Source organism: Sinohyriopsis cumingii, chromosome 9 (genome assembly GCF_028554795.1).
Source record: "Sinohyriopsis cumingii isolate HCF-2022 chromosome 9, ASM2855479v2, whole genome shotgun sequence".
In the NCBI taxonomy this organism is placed as follows: Eukaryota; Metazoa; Mollusca; class Bivalvia; order Unionida; family Unionidae; genus Sinohyriopsis; species Sinohyriopsis cumingii.
The window spans coordinates 103,889,382-103,909,799 of record NC_142969.1 but is presented as its reverse complement, the minus strand read 5'-3'; the positions used below and the strand labels follow the sequence as shown (position 1 = coordinate 103,909,799).

General features: G+C 36.8%; 1 protein-coding gene across 9 annotated transcripts in view; it reads left to right on the top strand.

The window, feature by feature from the left end:
* The window catches only part of LOC149792377 (uncharacterized), a 113,982-nt gene that overhangs the window by 49,921 nt on the left and 43,643 nt on the right, over positions 1-20,418 (top strand). For all 9 annotated transcript variants that reach the window (XM_089970965.1, XM_089970960.1, XM_089970964.1 and 6 more), the window contains 2 exons: positions 9,026-9,097; positions 18,122-18,194. In XM_089970965.1, coding sequence (XP_089827091.1) covers positions 9,026-9,097; positions 18,122-18,194 — 145 coding nt within the window. The remainder of the gene's footprint in view (positions 1-9,025; positions 9,098-18,121; positions 18,195-20,418) is intronic.

Below are 20,418 nucleotides of genomic sequence, written 5' to 3'. Positions count from 1 at the left end.
TGTACCGTGATTTTTTTCAAATACATTACCTAATCACAGTACCATATGGGAACTACTACTTATAGTAAATCCAGCCCTCTGTGATTAAAACATTTCGGTAAAAAAGCTAAAAGGTACCTACCCACCTATGTGGCTGTTATGTAGAGTGATCTCCACTTGATATCGAGACTGGCGTCAAATTCCGCGAAATCGTCAGTTACTACTTCCGCTCGTGCCGAGTGGCAGACTCTGTACAGACAAAGAGATCTTGCAAAAAGGAAACTATACCACATCCATAAATTTCCAACTTTTCTCTTATTTCTATCTTCAACGACGACGTTTCTTACTTTCCAGTGTCATCATTTTGCCGTCTTCACACACTTAGGCGCATTTGGTACAAGCAGCGGTCGCGATGGCGTCCCCTCATATTGCTATAACAGTACTAAAAAGTAAAGGTCTGGTGAATGATGCACAAAATTCTTTTAGTATTAATTTATACAGCGTCATTGGGGCTTTCCAACAGGTAACATTGCCTCACAATGGATATTGTAGCGTTGACTTTGTAAGTATCAGCAATAATGCTTCAGTGCCTTTTATATGTAGGTTTTGTTTACTTTAGAAAACTCATTTATGTTACTGTATAGCTTCCGCCTTAGTAGAATACATTCAGGCAAGTTTTATATACATGGTTGACTCATAGCGCCCACTGCATACATGTAGCTACTAGACGCGACGTTTCTGTGATCTTACGTGTATAAACAGTCAGACAGATTGGCCTTCCTACTGGAATCTTGCTGCTAGAATCGATTTAGCATCCATTTCGTAAGTATTAATAGCGACATTCTAATTCCCTACCTATATAGGCCACAAGTGACCTTCCACGTGTATTTATCATAGTAGTAACACCTCACGGACAGTCCTAAATTCATAAAGCAAGACGCACGTTACACTTTTTTCTGCTCTATTGTCTTAGAACATAGGCGAAAATAGTCTGACTACTACTCTACATGTGTAGTTTTCTTTGGTTTTCATTCTTTGAATGTCCGTAATGCATATTACTGACCGAAGTCAAAAGGCAGCAATTCTATGGGTAAAATCAGCATCATATGTTGAGGGGTAAAACATCAGCTTGCATGCTATTGTTCGAAACCATATCATTTTCTGATCATCGAGATGGCGACAGAAAAACAGCATCAGTTGCTGTCTGGCATATCTGAATTACGGACCGGCTACATGGATCAATATTCCGTAAGCCGCCCATACCTCAATAACTGGAAAACGTCATTCCAACAACAATGGTCACGTTTCGTCACGACCGGACTTGGCCATGTATCGTAATGGACCACGACCACAATCGAACTAGAGTATCTGCCAACGAAAACAAACTTGTCCATTTCTACGGGAACCTCCCTATCTCAAACGACATACTATCACTTCCCACCGCCACATCACAGATCAAGGAAGGGGGAATCCTCCAATCGTTCGTTGCCATTTGGGAAGGATTTACCAAGACAACATATCGATAAGACAAGTAGTTTCCGGGGGAGTGGGGCTCGATATCACGTTCGGTGCACCTCCTCTTTTGCCAAGAATCTCTTCAGCTTCAAATGCTGCAATCATCATCATCAAAGTGCATTTGACCAACTCCTTTACGCCCTGTGGTTCAGGATGTAATGCATCAGCGGGTTCTTAATGCGATATATTTGCAAGACTATGCAATCGGTTTAGACTAGCAAGAGGCATGTTGTAACGTACCTCCTTACACGACTTCCAGAAGTCCAAGAATTCACGAAGAAAGAGCAACAAGCAGAAAAACAACATGCTAGTTATAATTTATACACAACATATCACGTGCTACCCTCTTTTTTGTTCACAGTCTCCTTTTCAACAAGGAAATCTCCGACACGCTTAGAGTATGTCTCATCCAGGAACGAGAACTGAATTATCAATGGCACATCCCTTGCCTATACAGAGCAACCGATCAGCTAGAGAATTCCTTCATCTGATAGGTTTTGCGCAATGCAGTAGCGGACGTCTTTGGTTGCCATTACAATGATTCTATGGTCCAAACGGACGCCGAACATTTGATTATTGGACCAACATTCACAATCTGCACGATATGAGGTTGCATCTGGAAATCACACTGGACTCGCCTCGGGGATACCTCTGCAAGTAACAATCTCTGGCAATCATGATCGGTACGGATACGAGAACAGAGGACGTGGTACAAGTTTTCTATTAGTTCGGTAGTCTCCTGTCACTTCTGGATTCCAGAGGAACGTGGCAACCGCAAGATTATTATATACATATCAATATTCTCGAGATGAAAACCGTTTCGAAAGCTTTTCATTGGTGGCTAGAGAATTCAAATGGGAGTGGAATTCTAATTAAGTCCAGCAAATACACTGTGGTGATTTATCTCAGATAGAAACTACCTTTGTTTTGTTGTTTGGGAATTTCTAAAGTGGTGTCCTAAACGATAAAAACCATGTCCAGGTTCGGTATATCCTAGGATGGCTATTGTATTTGCGGACTCATTGTCGACAATCTTTGACGGATCTATTGACGACAAGATGGAATACCAAAAATACAACCCTTTTTGCGCCAGTCCCCAATTCAAATAGTCTGGATAATCAATAAACTCCTTATAGATTGGAATAGTCACATTTATTCACTCCTCCTCCTGAGTATTTCACTCAAATGGGAACTCTTCCATCAACCTCGTGAATGTCACACAGAATCGCCAGGGATCGAGATATTTCCCACCTGCTTTAAGTAACCACGGCGGCAGGTGATTCATCCCATCCCAAAGTTAACGAAACCGGCACGTCTGGATCTTATTTAAATATTTCCTTTGGAACAAACAGATCTCACAACGTATGGCGAAGAATCCCTCAAAGGCGTACGAAGGATATACACTTTAAAATACTGCAGACGTCCATGGCTCAATTCCTAACTAAATATGACTCTTCGACAAGAACCAAATTTTACCAATCACAATTAAAACCATCCTTTCCATGATCACTGGCACACTGCGTTATCATTGAGGAGAGGATATCTGAAAAACCAAAGACCAATCCGATTTTATGTTCATTTTGTTCAAGTAAAGTTTATCATGGATACTAAACTAGATAAAGAAGATAAAAGCTGAAATGATCTCAATAGCTTCGTTGGTGTACCTGTCATGTAAACCTCTCAAACAAGCCATGGCTCCTCACCGCATTTGCAAATGGCAGGCATAATCACGAATACATGTCTTGTTGATGGACTCAGTATGCATGCAGTTCCAACAAGATGGGACACCGTCACTCATGACGCAGCTTTCTTTCATTGCGAAGAACGGGCTACAGGTCATGGTAATCATAATTTGGTAATCATTCTTATCAACTCTGGACACTTCATCTCAAGGAAATATAAATGACCCAATGCGAACTCTGAAGTGGTACCTTCGGACCTCGTTCTGTTACGTCGAGGGAGATCAAAACTCTTCTTGCCAGCAAAAGATGGAAAGGATTATAAATCAACACAGTAACTTTGGTTCTGGATAAAGTGGGCTATCTTTTCCGCATATTAGAAATAACCACACATATATGAATTTGCTTCGCATCTCGGCTCATGACGTTAGGACAGTGTCCACAGATATGGCACATGAGCAAACGTGTTCTCTTATTATCCGTGCCATGGTATGGACATTCAAGTACACTTCTCCAGTTTTTATCTCAGAGATTGTTCATCCTAAAATGCAGGACTCGATCTGGTGGTAACTTTGCCCATATTGCAAAAGGTTACCTTTTCGTCTCTTTCGACAGCTTCATAAGGACTCGACTTTCACGACTTCCGCAGAATTTGAGAGAGGAGATATTTTTCCCTTTCGAATCCGCACCCCGACATATGGAGTCTATTTCCAGTCGGGTTATTCACCACATACTTTCTCCAGAGGTATTATAATTGGTTAACGTATTTGAAGAACAAAATCATTTTTGTTTCTTGTCAAAATCTGTTTCCTCGATATTACTTACCCAATCATAAGACACATACACCCTCACGGCATCCCCGCAGTAAATTCCATAAAGAGAGCGTGCCTTGCGCTCGAGTAGTGGCTGACGATTTCAAAGGATCTACAGATAAGAGATTCTGCAAACAAAGAATATACTGACAAATGCTAGTTCAATATTTTACTGACTGCGGCTACCATACTTTTTTTCATGGCGCCTACCTTCGGCAGGACAAAACTTAGGTTCATTAATTGTTGGCAATCAATTATGCGTTCCGCACAAATTGTGTTACCGCTGTCTGTCGGAACTATAATATGCGACATTAATATGAGAAGCGAACAAATACCGAATTTTGTCGCGCCAATATCACGCAGAAGCGGCAAACAAGACGTCTGTTGACTCCAAGAGGCATACGGGACGTTTGGTATGAATAGAGAACAAAATGACGATACTGCAATGACATATTTTGTTATAACCCTGCGATAGAAATGTATTGTGATACACTAGTAGATTCCAGCTACTCTTCTATTACTTTTAGAGCAGCAAGCGGCTTCATAAAGCAGATGCCTTCCATACATAAATACGGAGCGGAGACAAAACAAAATATCGATGTCAAACGAGTGTAGAATGACTCCAGCCATATTCCCTCCATGTGCAAAGATTCGGAAGATGGTTTCAGGCCTCTGTTTCGTCTGAATACTCGACTATTTACAATTCTTAGCACGCACTTGCTGACCATGAATGTGCAAATGTTTTTGGTTACAAATACTTTGTCCCATATCAGTAACTAGTAGGCGATTTTAGTTCAAATGCAGAATGATTGTAGGCAAATTTATAAACATTTGGAGGCTGGAAGAGGCATCCAACAATACGAAATCTGGACTACTCTTTATCCTAGTCTGGTGTAATACAAGTTAGGGTGCATGTGTTTGACATCCCAAATAAACAGTAAGCTGAAAGCTTCAAAATAGGTTGAAAAAGAACATAAAATCGTCGGCAAAGGAAGTTTATACAAACAGGTCAGTTCAGATTATGATGTAGAAAGAATCATACAGATAATGAACCAGTCTGCCAAAGAAGACGGCAAACCAGATGGTTCTAGATGCTGTTTAAAAAAAAAAGACAAATGATGCTGCACTTAGTGTGCTTGATCATGTAAAGCTATGGAAGCAATATTTAGATTGCACGACCCCTCCATGACCAAAGTGTATCATGACATGGTGACACTCAAATTCTTTTGTTTTATACGCACGGTACAAGCATCTACAGCCTAATTATATATGATGAACGATATCGCAGATTTCTATCACGTCAGAAGACACTTTGAAAATGTTACAGCGCGAAGAACGTATCGCGTATTATCAGAACCATCACAAACGAGTGTACTGACTTACGAACCGATATTACTAGTGTATATCATTTAATTGACAACAATTCCAATAATACTTAGCGCCGCAGATTTTATCAGCACAGGCTCTTCTCTAAACCACTTTCTGTGACCAGTTTATGGCATTGAAATCTCAGCGCTGACATCCTTCTCAAAAGCAGAGCCAGATCTTCAAAATAAAATAGCAATATGCTAGTAAGCCTATGTCACGTATACAACAATCAAAAGGAGATCAGTACCTTCTTGCATGCCGCACAATTCAGCATTGGCAAATTTTGTTTAAAAAATTCCGTATAGTAGACAGACCTATCCCTATGCAAATATGAAAAACATTGTGCCAATAAATAACATTGCAATTTTCAAAGTTAACAAGCTGGCAATGAGCTGATAGTGATTTTCTAAACTATGGTGTAAATGCATCCTTGAATTCAAATTTGGTGCCATATATACTGTTCTTAATAAACTCATACAAATTTTCTTCTTATAGTATGCCTCGGGAGGTTTCCAGCCTTATGACAATCTCTGCCTAAACATCAAAGTGGACCAGGTGTTCCTTTGACTTTTGATACATTATTTTGAGAGAGTCAGTGGCAAATTTCTAAGTACCATTCAAAAACCTGATTTAATATGCCATCCAGCTGATGGAAAATTATACTTGACTTTGTAATTTTATGCTTGCTCGTATTCTGTCATTATTCGTTCTGCAGATTTGACCAGTTTGTGAACAGTTTTTTCGTTACCATCCCTCATGCTTTTATCAACAAAGCGAATGCAATGTAAATTTGATCGGTGGTGGGTGTTATTTTCACATCATCGCAGTCAAATTAAACATTATATTATTATGTTTATTTTCTTTCTAATTCCAGTATAATTCGATACAAATTTGATATGACGCTCTTGATTGTTTCATCATAGCCAAGCATACGAGCTATGTAATTGTAAGTGTTCTTAACACTCTTCCAAAACAAAACACAACTGGCTTTCCCTTTGGATACTTGTTAGTGATATCTTCTGTCACAGCTGAAATACGATTATGTTGGTCTTCAACACTTGTTATAGAGTATTCTTTATATATACATATTTTAGGAACAATTGTACTTCTTCCTCGATGAATTCGCCGACGTCAGTAAAATCATCGTGGTGGCCAAAGAATCATAAGATGCCTATTGCGTTGGGATCCCTGTCATATTTCATAGGCTCTGTAGTATAATGTATTGCAGTACCATGGGTAAAATTCACGTTATCGTAGCTAAAACGTTCCAAACATCGTGTCAACAAGCAAACCATATGCTGCTAGACAGAAATCTCAAGACAAATAATAATCAGACAACTTGCCGGCGTCTTTAAAGAAGGACACTTAAATACAGGAGGAAATATTGAATTCCTATCTAACATGTAGCGATCTGGACATCAAACCTTCACTATTTCTAATGAAGCCAATATTGCCAATACCTTGCCTTTAGTTATCTCAATATATATTCTGATCACAGGTTCATATAACAATCCCCAAAGACAAGGCAAGGTTACATAATCCTTTTAAGTCAGGTTATATTCTGGCTACATCTTCTGGCACGCAAGTGGAAATATACCAAGAACAGTAGCCAGCTCAAAACCGCCTTCTGATGTCTGTATGATCTAGTACCTTCTGCTGACTTCTGTTTCATCTGATGTGACTTAATAAATATATCTAAGATAGCATTTTCTTTTATTTGATCAACTTTAACAAACGTTTTAGATATAACTTACAGATCCAATACTATATAATTTCGTCATTTCAGCACATAATATATGGTAGCAAGGTCAAGACGGCTATTGGCAACACTAATATGCTGCTATATGTACACAAAGAAATGGAGGGGTTGCAAAAGCCTACGATAAGACCGAATGCTAACCCTGCTAAACCTTTATGTTCTTCAGCAGACAAGGAACATCGTAATCGGTGTCGCTCTGCACCAGGTCGCAAGTGTAAGCTGCTTATGAGGCTGGTCCGCTCATTATCTTTTCAAATTCATGCTACCTCTGGAACGTGCCCGTAATAATTTCAAATTCCTGAATTCTCTGTGACGTGTTCACATCTGAAATTAGGTTGTATCTTATAACTGAAAAGCTTTAGAGTTCAACATCTGTCAAAGCAGATTGGCGTATCCCGAGAGACACCCGATATTTCTTCAGCTATTATTACACATACTTTCGGTTTTATATAAATGTGGACTATGCTATGTTGCTAAGTATGTCATTAGCAAAACTATCATATTGTCTGTTACTAAAAATAGAATGCAAGCGGGGAAATAACTCTTGTTCGACTGACATGCAAAGCAATTCTTGTGCACCCTACATCACTTTTGTGTATAACCATCATCATTTACCAATTGTTTGCCATAGTTTTTATTTATAAGAGAATACAGATAATTCAGACGGTATACGGATAAGCCGAGTTAGTGGGTTCTCTAGGTTGGCTATTACAAGAACTACTGAAAATCTGTACCCAATAAGAACTTTGCGCAGACACAGATCTGTTTCACTGATGTGAGAATAAATCGCTTTTTACCTTACTAGTGTTGTGCCAGTTAAATATATTTAAATATGTACTACTGTATGTTCCCATTGCCTCGGTATTTTGTATGTGTGGAAATGCCGTGAAACATTCAATCAGCAAAGCAAACCTTTCAACAATATCACTGTTTGGGGAAACACTAGAACCACTTTCTATATATTGATTTTTATACATAGTATTGTCCTAGCCAACGAAGTTCGATGAGGATATAGTTTTGTATTTTTGTTCATTTTGTGATTTTGCGAGTTCTTTCTGTGTTATATATTCCCTACAACCTGAGAATCATGTAGCTTATTTTACCTACACTCATGAATAATGGCATGTAACTGCTTCAGCATATGGATTATTCAAGCATAAATAAGGTTCGTCTGAGTCATCTAAATACATTCTTTAGTGAGTTATGAATGTTCAGATTGTTTGGACTATATAGAAGCTCATTGAGCGTTTTGTGGCTGGGTGCACCTTCGATGGAGTCACTCAACCATATCAAAACAATAAAATTTTTAAGCTTGGGCTACTTTCGTGGTGTCCGTGTTTTCTTTATTACACCATCAGTATCTTTGCCACTAGTAAAAATATGCTCATCAAACCTTTGGGATGGACCATCTCCAAAATAGTTATGCAACCACATGCACACTTTGTCAATGTATCCCAAATTATAGGGTTGAACGACTTATGTATTTTAGCTATTAGTTCATTATGTTCCTAACTTCTTTGACCCATTTCTAAACTCGCTGTACCTTTTGTGTACATGCTACACCAAACTAGGTAGTAGTGCCCTCGTTTTCACTTAACTCCCACTGTCTTAGTATCAGTAGTCCATCAGTACTCCAGACGCGCTCCCTCAGCTGAAGCATTTATGTATTTATGTACTTCCTTGTCTTCCACATCAGTTTGATGTATACTAATTTATCTTGATACAAATTACTGTCATGTTCATCATAATGGCTAAAGGTGGGTGAATATAACTTTATCAAATAATTGTTTTCACATTCACACACTCATGAAATAAATCACAAACATTAAAGGCAAATATATGGAACAGATAATAGCTTCCTAATATTATTTTTAATATAATTTATATATGTTGATCATTCTGGTTTTCTCTAGTTTCAGATGGAACCATGACTCCAAGACATGAGGCAACAAGCTTCCAGGTGGACCCACCAAATATAGGATTAGGTTAGGTTCTTTAAACTTTACTCTATTTGTTTACCATTACAACTAGTATCACCATCTCCTGTACCAACAATGCCATTATTATCGTTGTCGTTATCATTATAATAATCGTCTGTATTACCATCGTCAGCGTGATCTGCGTCACTAAAGCCACACCCATCATCATAATCATATTGTATATATCCGTGTCATCAACGGAACTAATTATATCTCATGTAACAGATAGGGATAATATAAATATAGTTTATCAATCTATTTTGGTATAAACGTATGCACGAGTATGTTTGTATGTATGTCTGTATGCATGTATATATGTATGTTTGTATGTATGTATGTATGAATGTATATATATATATATATATATATATATATATATATATATATATATATATATATATATATATATATATATATATATATATATATATATATCAGTTGATCACATCAGTTGATATGCAGCTAGGCAATGTTCGTCATCTAAATGTAACAAACACCGGTGCTCTCAATGTACAAACATAAGAGAAAGTACTTCTCTCAGTAGTGCTAATACAAAAAAATGTATTTTCTCTACGTTATAACACTAACTGCATATCAACTGATGTGATTTATTTGATAACCTGCAAAAAAATGTAATATGCAATATGTTGGACAAACACTTCAACACGTTTATAAGAGACTGAATAATCATAGCTTTCATATAAACAGTTATATAGATCCTCAGTTTTCCTCTAATATTTCAACACATGGTAATACCAAGAATCACTCTCTACTCGATTTTTCTTTCATGCCAATAGATAATGTGCATGGAGACATGAATAAACTCATAAAAGAGACTTAATGGATTGATGAATTATATATGTTTGTGTTCTAATGGCCTTAATACCAATGCATGATATACACTTATATAAATTATTATTTTATTTTTAAATAGATAAATTGTATATCCTGTGTAACATTATAATTATTTGTATGACTGTTTGTCTCTATTTCATTATATAAGTGTTGGTATAAAGCAATTTGATTTACCAGTACTGTTGGTATATCAAATTGTGATCCGCCCATGGCGCAATAATACGCATATATATACATTCTCACGACAGTGTGCATTTGACTCTAGATTAATGATGAATTTCCCCATTAATGATTAGCGACGTATGAAAATAACGATAAAAACTATTAATAATCACCCTTTTCTAAATGAATTTAATATAGCACGCATTTTCTTCGCATACCTCCACTTGCATGCATAAGAGACAATAACGTAAAAATGCGAAGTGAGAGAGTAAAGTAATTTGGGCTGAATTAAAACCATGAAATAGAAATTACACTAATAACCTACAAAATATGTAACGATATGTGTGCACTTTCCTTAGGATTTATCAACAGTGTTTATCAATGATACAAATTTGCAAACCATGTCGACATTATACGGTAAATCGCTGGGTTATGTGGTACATTTACTGTGATGTATGTAATGTTTATTTCTTGTTTTTTTAACATATTATAATGTTCTAAAAATCGATTATTATTTTATGATCATTTTCTTCCCCGTTAACTTTACATTGTCAGAATCGTGCAATATTACCCGATATTGAACCCGCGCGACAATACACATATAGCATTCACGTGCAGAAAGAAACTACTTCCTATTGTAAACAAACAATGGACGCAGACGCCAGAACTTTTGATTTGTACACAAATCATGTACACTCGCGTAAGATGCTCTTTACTTGTGGTTGTTTAAATTTGTTTCTGAATGAACTAAAACAGATGTTTCGTGGACTGCCACATACCAGCTGTTTTGGCACATTCCGCGTTGATACAATGTTACGAATTTAGGCTAACTACAGTATCTAACAGACGCAAAATAAGGTCCTTACAAATAACATACAAGTGACAAGTCATATACTAACTTCTTTAGCTGGTGATAAGAATGGCAAAATAAAATATACTTACAGTTTTACATCCTGACTTTCCTCAAAATGTATTTTCTTAATTCGGCAAATCCGAATTACTTGAGCCATGTTATAGGTTCTCAATCGGGATTACACATTTCGAAATTGTACTATAATTTCGAATATAAGTGCAATTACATCCTCCTTACTGCACTCAAAATGAAATAAGCATTAAATTCGATAGCGTCTTTTTCATAATTGCAATTGAAAGACTTCATTTGTTTTTCCACACATAATGATTTCAAACATTCATTGACAGAAACAGAAACACCTTTGCAGATGTCAACACGTTTCTCCCTAGCTTCTTCAATCTGATGTTTTTCATGTTGAATTGTCGCCTACAAATCGAGTCCCTAATCATAAATTTTCCTAGAATCGAGAAAAATACCAAAATCTATTCATTCTAGATCAAATGGAAAAGTTGTTGCAATGCACATTCATTCACAATATGACTCCAAATTTCAATTTTAACTGGACACGCCATTTTCTTTCGAAAGATATGTTGAGCGCGCGACTAAGTTCAAATTTATCTGGGCGGAGTTATGTGCGCAGTAATAATGTTGATTTGTGTAATGATGAATATGCGCTTGCGTATTTAGTCTGGCATGCGGCATACGTTCATATACGTTGCTTATTTTAGTGTAGTTTGTTTATATAATTAATCATTAGGTAAATAAAAAATGAGCATATAATAAAATGGTTACTGCATTTGTATGGGAATATATTAACTCGTTTTGTCGGAAGGATATATTGCACACCCAAGGTCGTGCAGTATTCCATCCAAAAACTCATTCATAATTTCCCATACAAATGCAGTAACCTATAATTATTAATTAAATATGAAATTTTCCAAATGCCGATCTCTCTCTCTCTCTCTCTCTCTCTCTCTCTCTCTCTCTGGACATAGCAAGATACGGGCTAAAATCTATGAAATGACGAGCGTAGTGGAATTTCGTATGTGTCATCCCATGATGTGTCTGGACTGAATGATGATAAAAGTTAAGTCAAACCGACCATGAGATGAGAGAGAGAGAGAGAGAGAGAAAGAGAAAGAGAGAGCGTTTTATGGTCCGTGGTACTGTTACTAAAGCAGAATAATGGCTTAGATCAACTGTAAATATATTAAGATATTTTAATTACCCCATGCTGATTCGCCATTTCGCTTTTTCCTATTCCACATTAATTTCCATGTGCCAGAACGTGACGGCTAAGCGTTCTTTTGAATGTTGTAGCTAACCAAGCATTTGTAGTGCTCTAATGTCATCATTAAACCATCATTCACGTTTAAATCATAAGTGTGTATTATATTGATTTAATGAATTTCAAGAAGAAAAAAAAGAAACTAAAGAAAGAAAACAATCAACTTATCAATATGCAAAGGTGATTGTGAATAGAAATAAAAGGCATAGAACTACATTTTAAAGTGGACACACTCAGATGATGTGAGTTCATTCACTCGGTCAATACACAGCTGCTTGTAGTAAATATTACGTCCGTTCAAATGACAAATATGTGTATTTGTATGTTATATAAATAAAATATATGCATATTATGTACGCTGTATCAATGATATATACCACTTGTTGAACAAATATTTCATTAAAAGGAAACTCCGCAAAAATCATTTCCTTTTAAGGAAAAATTTATATATCTCGTGGTATATCATTGATACAGCGTACATACTATATATATATATATATATATATATATATATATATATATATATATATATATATATATATATATATAGAGAGAGAGAGAGAGAGAGAGAGAGAGAGAGAGAGAGAGAGAGAGAGAGAGATCATTGCCTTTGACTTTTTTTATATAAAACAATCTGATTTTACAATGCAATGGGTATATAAATTGTTATTCGTTCGTCCATGGCATATATTTACGCATATAATTATGGTACCGAATGTAGATCCTTACTTCATATTCTCAAAACAGAGCGATACATTTATAATTCTTAGCCATCAAATAAATAGAAAAGAAAAGAGAAAAAAATATAAATATTCACCGTTTCACTTTTAAAATGAATCCACATTTTCATCCATATCCCCTCCAATCCCCTGCTTGGTCTGTTTGTGTCATATTTATCATCAGAGAAAGAGACAGACACAAAAAGAGAGAGAGAGAGAGACAGACAGACAGACAGACAGACAGACAGAGATGTGAATCGATGGAGGTAAAACGTATAGACCACGTTCGACCTACTTTTATAGGGAGAGAAGTAGGAGAGATAAGTCGATAAAAAAACAAGTCTTATGCTCAGTAGTGATTAATATGACTCCGGTAAACTCTATACAACTTTAAATGCGAAATCGCCTACCGTTTGTTTATTATTTTGTTTGGCCTGTTCCCCGCTCTGTTCAACGTACTTATCTAAGATTTGTGTTGTATATGATTGTCTGGGGTTCATTAGCGGGTAATTACAATGTCAAAACGTTCTTCAGTGGTTTTTATTTAAGCCAACGTTACGTTTAAATCTCAAGTGTCTATTTAATTAATCAATATAAAATAAAATAAAAATATTTAGAAGACGCATATAAACACTGTGCAGCCAGATTTGGCATGAAAAACTATATTTTGTAGCAGACACACTGTGTGTTTCGTCGGTTTCGTTAATAATACATATTCACTATGAACAAATATAATTAATGTGCCCTTTAGGAAATACATTCTCTCTGTGCCTTATCTTCTCCCTTTCTTGTCCAGTACGTAAATTTCTCTTCAAGGTCCTCTCTATTTTTCCTGCTTATTAACTTTGATACAGACAACAATTGTATGTTCATGGATTAATTGTAAAATGTCTCTTCAAGCAAATTCGCTGGGATTTATCCCCCTCATTCATATAATTTTCGTTGAGTATGCCATCTGTTATGTATATTCGATTTAATTTATATTTTATTTAATTTAATTGTTTGTTTGTTACTTCTTTTAAAAATTTCATGCTATTGTAATGTAATTTTATTTGCTGGATTTGACATTTTCCAGAATTTCATTTTCCATAAATTCAGTTCCGTTTGACCTGACTCTTTTTCTTAAACACTAATAATAGAAACCTTGTATCTAATGATGATCTAGTTCCTGACCTTGATTCAGAATCAGCAAGATTTGAAGTAAACAACTTTTTAAAAACATTATGCTTTTTAGTGTAAGATTAATGAAGAGAAATCGAGGACATACTAGGAGTACGTAATGTTAAGAATGTTAGAAGCTTCTATGTTGTTCTAGAAGGGTCATCATATGGCCTTCATACGGGAATCTGTTTTGCGTCTTAAATTAGTGTATAACTGTTTTCCATAGAGAATTTGGGCAGTCGGGCTTTACATTATTGACACTTAAAGGTTTTTTGTTGTGACCTGTTTGGTTGAATTTTTAAATTTTTTAAAATAATTTGGATTCCAAGAGATTATTTTTCCCTGGAAATACTTGTGTACCAAATAAATTCTTAGACAAGGACAGTTATCAAAATTTACACAAAATGAAAACACTGGAATATTTTTTTCTGTGATTAAACAAAGAACTGCTGACACACCAGTACGACGGTGACCACAGCAGACTTCATCGCCTTCCATTTTGGATTTCAGAACTCAGTTTCATTAGGAGATTTTAATACTAGGGTTTCTATTTTTTATTCTTGGATTATTCTTTGATTATTTTTGGATATGAATCGTAGAACCGTAAGATCTTTTTCTTATCTTTACCTTGTTTTTCTAGGGAAATAAAATATTTGTTAAATTTTATAAAGCTTGTTGTCTTCGCTCTTTAATTGTCACGTTCTGTAAGAGCCAACACGTAACACGTCATCTATATAATTTACCAGCAATAGTTTTCTGACCCATTTGGCCAAGTCGCTCATTAATTTTGTCAGTATTAAACCACCGTCTTATATGTAAAACCGAAACACATTGTGAAATAGTCAACCTCATTCATTTTACCTGAGCCCAGGTTGAATAAAACCAAGAATTATTGTTGCCACTCCGTCTCTTGTTGTGGATCATGAAAAAAGATTTCTTAATAAGGCGTGGTACAATCTTAATATCACGAGTGTGCGCGGATGCATCTAAGACTGGTGAATTTTAAAATATTCAATTTAAAGGTGTGGTTACCAATCAGTATACTGCAGACCACCCACTCCATTCCCCAGCCACCATGGCTGCGGTATTATTCCAAGGAAGCCACGACATTATTCCAAGGGGTATATATGTTTTCAATTAAGGGAGGCTAAAAGGAGAACTATCAGCATATGGGAGTAAGAGAAATTTAAGTTAAGAAGGGACCCTCATACTCTAAACCAGGGGCGCGCAACCCCCGGCCTGCGAACGTGTTCTATCCGGCCCTCAGGGCAAATTAAGTCAACACAAGAACACAGTAATTATATTTTTAAAAAAGAGTTTTTGCGGCCCTCTAGTGGTCTTAGAAAAATGATAGGAACCACAGTTCTAAATTAATCAGTCAACAAACCCGTCATAAGGCAATAACGTTTTACATACCAAAATGTATGTAATATAAGCGTTACCACACGTAATCTGTTCATGTTATACCGACCAAACCTCAGCCTAGAAAGTATTTCCTCTGAATACCGTTACTTGTTATCAGGTTAATATGAATTTAATTATCATATCAGCATGTGTAACTAAATTTATTTCAATTGTCGTTGTTTGTTTTTTTTAAAAAAAATTAGTTTTATCACCATTGACATACTGAATTTTTTCCTCGAGGTCCAGTTTCATTTTGCAATCAATGTCAGTTTATCACCATTACATAAAACAATATCCACACATGTTCTGCTTTCACTCGTTGTCATTTTTCAACGTTTTCCCATAATTAAAAAGAGTATACAATTTTTGTTCGTAACTGAGTATTTCCTCGTTTGTAGAGATTATTATCAACTTCAGAGGTTTCAAACCCAAATCGATCTCTCCGATGGCCTAGTGGTTAAAGCGTCCGCCTCGGATGCGGGAGGTCGTGGGTTCGATCTCCGGTCGAGTCATACCAAAGACTTACAAAAATGGTACTAACAGCTGCCTCGCTTGGCGCTCAGCATCAAGAGGTTAGTGTTAGGTCTGGTCGGCCTGGTGTCAGGATAATGTAACTGGGTGAGAAATCATGCTACATGTCTGCATCATGATGACCCAGAGCAGGACTTCACTATAAAGTGTCACACTGCTGACGTCGTAGCGATATGACTGAAAATTTGCTAAAGCTACGTTAAAAAAAAAAATCCAAATCACAAATCACTCAAACCCAAATCACCACGAGGGCTTCGTGAGAACCTGTAAATTTGTCCCGAGTCCGTCTTACTAAAAGCTGTTCATACTGCGAAAAAGGTACATCTAAAGGTAGTCAGTTTAAATGTTGGACACAATACATTAACGATGTTACAATGGAATGTTTATAAAAACTGATTGGCTGTGAACAAATATTTTATACTACTAATTATTTTATAAATTAGGGTGCCGTTGTGGGCCGAAGGAAATAATTCCACGGGCCGCGTGTTTGGGACCTCTTATCTACTACCTGTTCATGTTTGAATCCTTACAGTCGTCCATGATGTCATAGAAACATCATTCCGTACAAACCGACTCGTTAACATTGCATAGGAAGGAGAAAAAGCCATTCCTCCACGGCCTTTTCAATAAGTGGAAAACAGAATCTGCACTTTGAACATCAAGCGAAAAACAAACTCAAACAGAGGGGACTGAATGATGGTTTCGTGCTAAGATATTAAAGAAACTCAAATAGAAGGGACTGACAGATGGTTTTGTGCTAATATAATATATAAAGAAAATCAAACAGAAAGGACAGTCACAATGTCGTGCGACTATAAAAAGAAAATCAAACAGAAAGAGCTGACACTCTATCATGAGAGTAAAGTAAAGAAAATCAAACAGAAAGGGCGGACGGATCATATTCGTACGAATATAGGAAGACATTGAGATAGAAAGGTCTGAGAGACGCTATCGTGAGATTACAGAAAGAAAACCAAACAGAAGGGATTAACATCCTCTATCTTGAGAATATATAAAGACAATCAAACTAAAAGGACAGACACCACTCTATCGTGCGAATATGCGAAGAAAATCAAATTGAAAGGGCTGACAGACGCTATCGTAAGACTATAAAAACGAAAAGGTGCATTGAATAGTATAACACTCAAATTACTTCCCAAGCAAACTAAAACTCAAAAGTACAGTCTTAAACAATAGCGTGTATAATTCAATAGTCAAACAGGCTGCTGGCGATGTTCGAAGACGAAACTGCAGTAGAGCTTTTAAAATACGGCGAATTAAATATGACCAGAGCGTGCAAAAATAACATGCAACAGTATATGCAGCCAAAAATATATACGATAGTAGACAACGATCTGATACGGTCGTTGATAACTAGAATAGATGGAACAGCAAAACAAGGATAATATGTGTCTGAGACAGCAATCAGCTGTGGTCTAAAGTTTTGACTGGGACCTACCGCAGTCTGTACCGCTCTCTAGATGTGATTAAACCGAACTATAATATTTCCAACCATTTGGGTGATAATTCGATTCCGTATCAGAATACCAAGTCTGTTCTATCCGTTTCCTTTGAAGTTATAAATTTCATAATGTTCATCACTCGCCATCTAAAATCCTAATGAATGAAAAGTTTTGCGATGAAAAAAATCATCATACGTTAATAATTCTAGACCAGCAAATCAGTTTGCGCATACCTGAGTGAACTATTTTGGTCTGTTCTTATAACATTAACCCTTTTTTCCAGTATAAAGTTGGATCAAGATAGTTTTGATCAAAAATACCAGGTTTATTCAACAATGCGCGGAATAGACATTACGAAAGCGCTGGCACTGAGGTAATGACGGTTATGTTTAATGTGTTTAATTTTAAAATAAGTTGGGTAATGTTATTTCAGTGTTTTTCAAATATTGTGTAGTAAAGTCAGTATAAAGTCTCGTTTATATTGTTAATATTCACACAAAATTTATTTATGATACAGGATCATTTTCAATATATGTACATGTAATTATATTCGGAAGATCTTTTAATCAGTCTCCTCCAATGATTTCCTTTCAGGTGCTGGAATAGGCTTTTTAGTTGGGATTCTAATTTCAATCACAATAGTTTACCTCCGGACGAGGAATCAAAGGTAATATTATTTATTTTGCATAATATTTTTATTCATTTTGTCACGTGCCTCCTACAATACTATTTCTAACAACGGAGAAGGTGGACAGTTTGAATTTAAATGGCTACGAGCCTCCAGTCTAGGTGCATGAAAAATGAAGGTGAATGGTACAACATTTTAATAAAATAAATCAAATATATTTAACAATTTTATAAGCAACTTTCTCAACCACAATTTCTTTCGAAAAAATACAAACAATGACCTATTCATAGCTGTCAATTAGCATCATCATATAAAATTAAAGTCTTAAGTGAGAGTGTTTCCCTTCGGTGTTGATTCTGTTACTCATCTGTCCGCCTCTTGTTTCTCTTTTGATACTTTCGGTACCCTTAACGAGGTGATCTACTGGCACTTCCGGATCCGTCCTTCCGACACTTCCGTTACTCTCTTCAGAGTGTTCCTTCCGGCACTGCGCCTCCCCACAAACTACTGACGATACAATAGACCCCCCCCCCACGTGCTCTCTTTCGATCATCGGGTGCCGCCTCTCACACTCACCCGGAAAGGTTCCTCAAGAAGTCTTTTGTTTGCAATCCAAACTTAGAATTTCACTAGAATTCCTTGCCGCCTTTTAAAGAGTGCACAACTTCGGCACTCGGTGTACAGTCTCACGTCTCCCAGCTTCCCTATGATCCACCTTTAGCGACTGTTACATATGTACTAGCGGAAAAATTGACTTTGTCCGAACAAACTGCTTATTGAGACTCTGTCCTAGATTTTAATTACTCGGTTTCGACTCGATCTGGTCTCTTTGAAAAATGCCCTGTGGTAATTTAGCACTTTCCTGTTAATCTCGGATTTCCACTCCCGAAAAGCCAGAATTTGCTCCAAGCCGGTGGTGACATCGCTGACTGAGTGCAAAACAAACAAAGGCGTCTCCACCTAGTCGTATAATTCCATTTGAATTTAATTTCGAACCGGTCGTTGCATAATGGTTAAAAAACAGACGGCATTTTCTTTATCCAGAATCGGGTCTATAGTCGTAGTCTTACATAATACATAATAACATTATTCCATATGCTTTTACTAATTAACTGTTTGAAAATATATGTATACATGAAGCATGAAGCATCAGCAAATTTTCCCCACAACGTGACACACTTAGCAGTGAAAAATAGCCTTGTTTACAAAATCGTAAAAATTCAGTAGCGAGCAGTTGGTGGAATTTAGCCTTCGTCATGGCTATCACTACATTGATTACGTAAGTGGCTCTAAGAGTGACGTACATAAGATTTCGTTGGGCAAACCTATGCAACTTGCGTCCCCCTCTTACCCTTGCAGGACAGCAAAGATCTCGTCCGGTTCTTGTTCATGCGTTGAAATTGCCTCTCCTTCTTCTCCTGCTCCTTCACCATTCTCTCCTAGGCCCAAGCCGTTTAATTTTCTCCGCTTTCTCATCCATCACCTAACGAACTGGTTTGCAATTCTAATAGATATGGTTTCCCTCTTCGGGTTTTTGGTGTATGGGAATCACTCCAATTCATCTATCCACCTCATGAGGCGCTGTACACATTTCAGCAAGCTGATATCAACCTCATCTTACCCACTTAACATTGTTCGTTTCCTGTTACTTTTGTACTCACGAGCCGACAATAAATGATATGACTATCTCTGTTAATGACGTGTTCGACCATTCGACCGTTTACATAAACTTGTCGAGTGGGAATAGAGTCGCCATATATGTTTGTCATCACATGGTCTTATACATTCCGTCGGGTATGCGATGAGTTGAGTAGGGATGCCAAACACTCTATTCGTCTCATGGTCTATTGATATCACTACAGAAACTGGACGATTGCGGTATTCAGAACCTGGTTAATTAATGTCTTCAGCGCTATGAAGGAAGTTGATTTTCTCTCTTTTCGACAATTATCCCTCCCATTCTTGTTCCTTTGCAGCCACCATGGTAATTCTTAGGTACAAGACGTGTCTTTGGTCTGACAGTGTATTCTCCATTAAATGTTAAATATCCCACTCTTCAACCTGGAAGCACAGGTACTCCGCCACTTCTGCCATCTGTTTCGCGGTTTCTCCATATTTGTTTTCTGTTTGAGGTGGGGCATTGGTTTCTTTTTTTTTCTACTCTCAGATTGGTCAGAAATTGAAGTTGTTATTGTCGTTGATGGTGTTGAAGTTGATGCTGACGCTGTGGTTGTTCTAGGTGGTTGTTTTCTCTCTGCTTCCA